Source organism: Orussus abietinus, unplaced genomic scaffold, assembly GCF_000612105.2.
Source record: "Orussus abietinus isolate OABI.00-Male unplaced genomic scaffold, Oabi_2.0 scaffold485, whole genome shotgun sequence".
NCBI lineage: Eukaryota > Metazoa > Arthropoda > Insecta > Hymenoptera > Orussidae > Orussus > Orussus abietinus.
Genome location: NW_019394742.1, coordinates 1 through 8,156, shown reverse-complemented (window position 1 = coordinate 8,156; position 8,156 = coordinate 1). Strand labels below are relative to the sequence as shown.

Genomic DNA, 8,156 nt, shown 5'->3' with positions numbered 1-8,156 from the left:
ATAAATATGTTACTTTTTGACTAATGTTTAATGTAATTATTTCAGTTCTTACAGTGATTTAAAACAGGTGTTGCGCTACTGACACTTTTGTTACTTCTTTTATGTTTAATATACTGTTTTTTTACATTTGTGTGTCAGTCTAAGCAACGTCTCTTTTGATCATTGTAAGTACTTTTTAAATCCCGAAAATATCCCTTCCTTTAATAAATGAATTTGAATAGCCCGCCTAATATTTTAGTTCGCGAAGAGGGTTTACTCCAACCGAAGATGGCGGTAGTGCATAAAGCGTTACACCCCAATACATGGCAGTGTCGACCCCCTGATGGAAACCAAGGACATTTTGAGGAATAAGCACGTTCACAAGATTTATGTACAATGAATTGGTCACGATATAGTCCAATATAGCTAGTCGAAATATACCCGTATACCACCTATGTACATTCGTTTACCCCTTCCACTGCAAGGCGAGGTCTATATATCCATGGTCTAAGCATGAAATCCTGAATCTGGCAACATTGCATCTAGATCCAGCCGCTTCAATTTCAATGGCGGCGTGACATATCTCTGTTGTCATATGTGGTACGTCCAAACTGGAGATTATAAATTTATTACGAAATCTAATACATTGTAAACATAAAATGATTTCTATGGGAGGTGGGGCGACGTTACGAAATCTCTTAGGGTCAAGATGTGATGGCAATATTCTTACTCTAGAAGTCACTGAAACAATTCTTAATGTTAAAGGTATGTTACTATTTGTTTGGATCCATTATCAGTAAGTTTACGTACAAGATTAACATATTGTGATTATTATTTGGTAATTATAGAAAATGACCAAATACCGAAAAGACAGAAGGAACTGGATCGAAAACATAACAATAGATGTTGGGTGGAAAAGACTCCGCCGTCTTTGAAACAAGGTAAAATATCAATAATTGAATCCTAGCGACGTAGTATCTTTTCTCTCTGTTTTGTAAACAAAAGAAAGTTGGTATTTTTAGTACATGGTAGGAAGTAAAGGTTACCCAGTGATTCATATATCTTGGGAGTATTAGGTACATTTATATAGTTTTCTTCTTTCTGAAACTTTAAAACTGCTTTTTTCATATCAACCTTGTTCAAATTGCATGAAAAGATGTATATTATTAATTGTTTGAGCCGATTACGATGAAAAACTGCCAAATATTTACTATTGATGGATTTAAGGAGGTTAATAGTTTTCGACTTATGGATATTTGAGCCGCTCAGTGCACACATTGATTAACTCCATAAAACAAAAAGTTGAGAAATGCGATGAAGTAATGTAGATTCTTTTTTAAAATTCTTAATATAATATAACTTCAAATATATAATGTAGAATACATAAATACAGTTATAGTTTTCATCTAACAGTATATAAAATTAATAAGAAAGAATAGCCAAAAAATAATCGTTTGCCTTTTATATCGACAAATGTTTTTGCAGGCATTAAATTTCTTCCCTTATTCTTGTAGGCCAAACCTTTTGTTTCGTTATGCTTTTGGAAATTTCGTGCCCATTTATCAGGATTACGATTTCTTTTCCTCCCAATCAATGTGTTTGTTGGGGAATTTGTACCGTTGCAATCGGATGAATCCGAGAAACACGATAAACGTCTTCTTGCACCAGACTTTCTGCTGATAAACCGTATTGAAGAACCATCACTGCTTTCCACATCCACATTGTTATTAGTTTCACTCATGATTATAACGGTATAATATTTAGTTCTTTAAAAACAATCAGGGAGTAATGTTGAAAAGACCAAAAAATATGTAGTCCGTGTAATATTGGTGAAGTATACGGTAACATTCAGTGAGAGAGATCACCGTTATACTAACTACCGTCTGCATTGCGCTTCTTTCTATCCGTTTGCTGATGCGATTTTATTACTCATATTGTTGAAAGGGGGAAAGCATCTTTGGCTGTTTCCAAAAAAAAGCGTAGATGTACGGCCGCAACAGGTAATCCAATAATACTATACTGCCAGGTATTCGTCTACGATTTACATTAGAGGATGGAGTTAATCAAAATGGCTTCTGAAATAAATTACTTATTATTCAATTGCCGTTTAATGGTGTTAATCTCTATTAATCAGGAAAGATATTATAAATATAAAAAGTTGTAACTAAACCAAGTGTTTTGACACCTAAATTTAAGATTTTTCAAAAAGTGGAGTTAGTCGATGTGTGCACTGAGCGGCTCATTTAATGGAAGGTTCCGGAAACCGTTTTATAGGATAAAAGTTGTTGAACGCTGCAATTCTGAATGTGCTCTGATTAATGCATAACCTCAAATATTCATGTGTCCAGATGACTGGAAAGTTGTAATTTAGAATATTTTCAATAAAATTGTTTCCATTTGCTTATGAAAATGTGATGCAATTATAAGCTGCTGCATAAAATTGTAAACTGAAATCTGTACCCACAATCTTTTCATTTTCGGCATGACTATCCATATGGATATATGTTTCAGTTGTTTTGATTTTATTTAATATATTTTCAGTTACGTCAAAATCGTAACAACATTCATATACCCTTTTCGAAACAGAATGTATGGCAAGAAGTGTGTTAAGCATTTTTAATTTCATTCAATTACGTAATTTTGTTTTTATCACATTCGTACTCTTAGGTGCATGTAACCTCTTAAAAGTGTCTGGAGGATTTCTATATAAACAATTTCCTTACGATAGGAGTGGACGGACAGTCAGAGACTCTGTTTTGTTTCAGTTTTCACTGTGTATCTGACAGACATTAGTTTTATATTAATACATTTTATTGAAATTTCAGGTGTAGACTTATACGATGAGATTGTCGAAGTTTCAACAAAGAAGATATACGGATCACCTGTATCGAGCAATAACGATGATAAAATGATGCAAGGCTTGGAAACGCGTTTTCAAAGTGTAATGAATACTACAGCTGATTCTCCAACGCTTAATGGTATTCATAATAACAATAACGTGCCTTATGACGAAGATACAAGGGACCAGCCGGTTGATTATAGTAAGAAATATACAGAAAGAAATGGGCCCCCGCAAAACAGTATCTTCGATTCATCCCAGAGAGAGCGACTGTCTAAAAAAGAATTCTCCGATCATAACTCTAAGGTAGATTTATTTGGTGATTATGCAGAAACTGATCTCGATCAACCAACGGATTACAGTTTACGGTATGCAGAAGATGATACCGATGAGGTAGAAAAAGAAAGTCCTAATTATTTTACTGGCAGCGAACAAGAAGATACTGTTAAAACATACTGCACGGAAGGTACTCCTTACGAAACTCCATTTAACTTTTCGACGGCAACATCTATGTCGGATTTAAGAGTCGAAGAGTCTAAGGATAACGATAATTCAAAGAAAAACCTCAGGAAAGCTGGTGAATTAAGGCAAAGAGATCCATTTTTGAAGCCGAGAGCAGTACAGTGCATCGATGAGCAGCCATTATTAACAAAAGAAGAGAAAAACAAAAAGAATCTCCTGACACCTGTGATGGGAATCGTAGCACCTGAAAAGCCTGTAAATTATTACGTAGAAGGTACCCCTGATTGTTTCTCGCGAGTTAGTTCATCGAGTTCTCTTAATAGTGCCACAGCTGCACAGGGAAATATTGTGACAGATATTGTTACCGATACTCCGTTAAATGGCAATATTGAGGTTACGACTTCTGAAAGATCTAACCAAAATATAACTATGTGTGAAAACATTGAAAGAATTTCTGCAGAGAATAACCGCTCCCAAGACATAAAGAACGATTCCCGCACCATGGATAAAGAAGGTAAAATATATAACCTATATTATGAAGTAGGGCTCGAACAGTATTGTGAAAAATATACGAAAATATAGAAGACTGGCCATCGGGTGGTTCTGTCGAAACTAATGGTGCCGAACCATTGTTTCCGCAATTACATAAGCAAGTTTAGTGTAACCTCGGAATATGTACAATCTTACTATAATTATGGTTAGAGCTACCAGATATACCTTTTATCTTATTGTACTTATTATAACCTCTTCGTATAGATAATATTACCATTTTATATGTTGATCGCTACTGCACCTTTTAAGTGCAACGCCATGGACACAGTACCTATTGGCAAGGATACGTTTATCATTCCTTGTGGTCAATTTCAGCAGTTGTGCGGTTTTATTTACCACAGTATTTTAACCATGTCCGTATACTGACATTACAGGGGTAACTGATTAATGCGTAAATAACAATGGCAAGTTTCTACAATTCTTTCCAATCTTCTCCTCACTTTCACATATGAAAAGTTTGAAATTTTATTTTCACTTAATTATTACTTTTTAAAATGCATGAGGTTTAATGAAATTTATATTTGGAATTCGGGAGAATACTAAACATATGAAATCAATCTGAAATGTTGGAATTCAACTACTTAATCTCTCGGGTATATAAAGTGGAATTGATTTAAATTAGAAGTTACAAACCTATATTCCAATAAATGGATCCAAGGCAAATGAATACACAAATTTTTTAAAGGAACCGGAAGGAATTAGACATCCCTATAATGTATTCCTCTTAACGGAATAGGAAACAATTTAATATCGATATTTTTTACCGGACTAGAAGGAATTAAACAAAGCAAAAGTATATTCCGCTTTTCGGAATTGAACAAAAATCAGGGTACACAAGGGGAATAGAACACAATTGATTCATAGAAAATATATTTCTGTTGCGGGAATTGTACGTGGAGAGAAAAATCAGGTATTCAATAGAATAGAAAAATCATCACTTTTACGTTGAAATCCTGAGACATTAAATCCTATTCTATTCAAGCCTTTTTACCGGGTACTCATGGACCCAGTAAATCAAGAAAGGCAATAAACTTGAGTCCGAACAAACGCAAAAGGTCTCTTATTGAGTTTTCTTTGAAGGCACGAGACACCTTCTGGTGACCATAGTTTTTTTACCAGCGATAAGTTGGTACTTCCATATGCAATAGAAATAAAGGCATAATTCTACGTTAAAACCGATTAATTTTTAATTTTGATTTAGGTAGTAAAGACCTTTAGACAATTCATGAATCTCTATTTTTGATATAGGTAAGGTGGTGACTTTTGGCGGGGAAGATCGTTATTCTGAGCAGACCCCACTGATGTTCTCCCGTTGCAGTTCTCTTGGTTCTTTAAGTGGCTTTGAACAACATTCCATCCATGATGACCGCAGTTCGGTCATTAGTGATTTTAGGTGAGCATTTACTTAACCCTTTTAGTGCCAGCCGAAAAAGAGGTGCTTATGCGACGATAATCGGCCGAATTTTACGATTTTACTAGGATTTGGAAAAGGGCTCATAACAAAACCAAACGAAAAGCAATATTTACATAATTCAAAAAGCAGGGTATTAAGGTGAAATGAAACACGTCGAGGAACTTGATCGACGTCGATAAAGAATATTTTTCTAAATGCCTATGTGGCCGACGTTGGTTTTTATATTGACAGCTGTGTCAAATTATATTGGGTATTGTACCAAATGGCATATTCCACCTGTCGTTTCCGTACAATAATTATAAAGAAATCGAAATAAAACTCCAGAAATCCTCGGGATTCGTGCTCTCTGGGGCTCTAATTGACTGCAGAGGGACCCCTTGCGCCATCTGTGATTTCCAGGTCAATTAAATTTTCACTCCGAGACCTCGTATTACCATCGTTTTAGCATAGAAGCGTATACAACACTTTTTTTGCCCTTATCCCGTTCAAATGCGAGTTTATCGATTACCAGAGTGTTCTAAATTGTCGTAAAATTGTCCTGACCCTTTCGATTGTCATATCAGAGCCTTCGATAATTGTATATCGATCGAAATATGAGAGGCCGACGCCATTTTGGATCTGGTCTGAGCTGAGTTAAAAAATTTTGTTAAAAAATCCAAATTTTCAATGTGTCAGGACAATTCTTAGATGATCAGGGGTGATGTGTCTAAGTTTCGGACAGTTTGGTCTAATACCCTTAAAAAAAAGTGTTGTATTCGAATCGACTGGTTTGAAGGGTGTTTCACTTCACCTTAATCATGGTTATTACGATAGGCCATAATACATAAGAATCGTGTTTTCGTTTCTAGTCGAAGAACTAGCGGCATTGTGTCACCGAGTGAACTTCCTGATTCACCAACTCAAACCGTTCCACCGAGTCCCCGTCATCATAAAACACATTCCGTTAATTTTACAGGCAGAACCCAAGATGAGGTTCCGAGGTTACCACATCGACATTTATGTAAGTATTATCATTTATCGATGTACAGTTTCAGGCTCGAATGAAACCTTCAGTTACGTTCCGCAGGTACCTTAAGGTTATGTGAAAGTGGCGTCGAAGAGGTTTTGTTTATAAAACTTTTCTCCCAACTCGGTTTACCGAATAGTTTGAAACTTTACAACGTGAGTAGGGAGACTATAAGGAAGGTCCCGAAACTCACTAAATTTCAATTCTTTTCAAATTTGTTTGTAGGTATTTTAAAAATAGTTTGTAAAAAATGAAATTTCGTGAGTTTCAGGACCTATCTTAGGATCTCCATATTCACGTTTTAAAGTATGAAACGATTTGAGACACGCAGTTCGTAGAAAAGTTTAATGTACTGTCGCCATAGGCCACCACAAGCATTCGATGCGATTCGGCAGCCGATTTCTTCAAATTGAAGCAGAAAAGCAGAGCTTCCCGTATATGCTCTTTTTCTGGAAAAAAACTAGACACGATTACCAAAGGAAAAATGTATGTTATTGTATGAAATTGCTGATGATGTGCTCTGAGTATTGTTGACAGATGTCAAACTCGTACAAAAGAAAAGTATGGCGTGTCCATAGTAACTTAATATGCTCACTAGCGCAATCTATGAGCAAACAGCGGATTTAAGCTTATACACCTGGTATATGGCCAATCTTAGTTCTTTTTTGGTTAAATATGTTAGTAGTTTTACCGTATATGCTCTTTTTCTGGCAATAAACTAGATAGGATTACCAAGGGAAAAATGTATGTTGTTGTATGAAATTGCTGATGATGTGCCCTGATTATTGTTGCCAGATGTACTCGTACAAAAGAAAAGTATGGCGTGTCCATAGTAACTTAATATGCTCACTAGCGCAATCTATGAGCAAACAGCGGGTTTAAGCTTATACACCCGGTATATGTGCTCATAATTATGAAAGTGGTCTAAGTCATATATTTTTTGCTTCGAAATTACATTGAATTAATTTCGTTTGAAATAATATGGCGTGAAATAACTGATAAGCTCATTTTTTTTTAATTTTGACTTAGACCACTTTCATAATTATGGGCACATATGGCCAATCTTAGTTCTTTTATGGCTAAATATTTTAGTAGTTTTACGGTTAGAAGTTTTAACAGTAAAGACATGATGGAAAGGCTGTACAATTAATGTTGCCTCATTAAAGATGTATTTGGCACAGTTCTTTAACACCAGAGGTGTTTTGGTGTATTATATGCCAATAGCATAGACTGAAGAAGGGAATAGTTTTTTCTTGACTCTGAACTTAATTGTTGTACTTAAGATGAAATCAACGAGTTAAGTGATGTACCTTTAATGCATATATTTTATTCTAGCTTCCAATAAACCAGCATTGAAACGTAGTGTCTTTGAAGATGACATTGCATCATTCAAGGAGGAATCTACTCCAATAGAGTTTTCTGCAGCTACTAGTCTCAGTTCATTGACTATAGACGATGAACACAAAGTAGCAAGCGATCCTAAAAACCTAGAAAATTTCCACCATGGAACAGAATGTCAAATAAAGGAAAGTGACGAGAGTCCAACGAATCCTCAAATCGGCCAAGCTGAAGCAGAAAAGGACCAAGATGAAGTTAGTGATGTTGACGAAGATGGCGAAGACATATTAGCGGCATGCATCAATATGGGAATGCAACATAATAGGTTGGTTTAGAAAGTATTATTAATGTAACGCTTCCAGCAAATTTATAACCCACTTACAAGGAAACATTCCCAAGTGTCCGCCCCCGATCTTATTGAGTTTCATATACGTTGAAGAACACAAAAATCTAAGAGGCACGTGTTTTTTTTATATCTGCAATGGTCCACATTTAAGGGGCGAAACAACCCCCTAAAGTTTGGTGATAATTCAATTTTTATAATAATTTTCGTAGAAGCAGTGGAG

General features: G+C 35.5%; 1 protein-coding gene across 1 annotated transcript; it reads left to right on the top strand.

Annotated features, from left to right (window-relative positions):
• Positions 1-559: 559 nt before the first annotated feature.
• LOC105702913 (adenomatous polyposis coli protein) lies at positions 560-7,942 on the top strand. Its single transcript, XM_023433151.1, has 6 exons — positions 560-744; positions 828-920; positions 2,805-3,794; positions 5,081-5,225; positions 6,095-6,246; positions 7,588-7,942. Exons 1-6 carry the CDS (start codon positions 639-641, stop codon positions 7,923-7,925), a joined length of 1,824 nt encoding a protein of 607 aa, XP_023288919.1. The 5' UTR covers positions 560-638; the 3' UTR covers positions 7,926-7,942.
• Positions 7,943-8,156: the final 214 nt, after the last annotated feature.

Coding starts and splice junctions, on each gene's coding strand:
- LOC105702913 (XM_023433151.1), top strand. CDS start 639: ATGATTTCTATGGGAGGTGGGGCGACGTTACGAAATCTCTTAGGGTCA. Junction 745..827: donor AACAATTCTTAATGTTAAAG/GTATGTTACTAT, acceptor TGGTAATTATAG/AAAATGACCAAATACCGAAA. Junction 3,795..5,080: donor CCGCACCATGGATAAAGAAG/GTAAAATATATA, acceptor TTTTTGATATAG/GTAAGGTGGTGACTTTTGGC.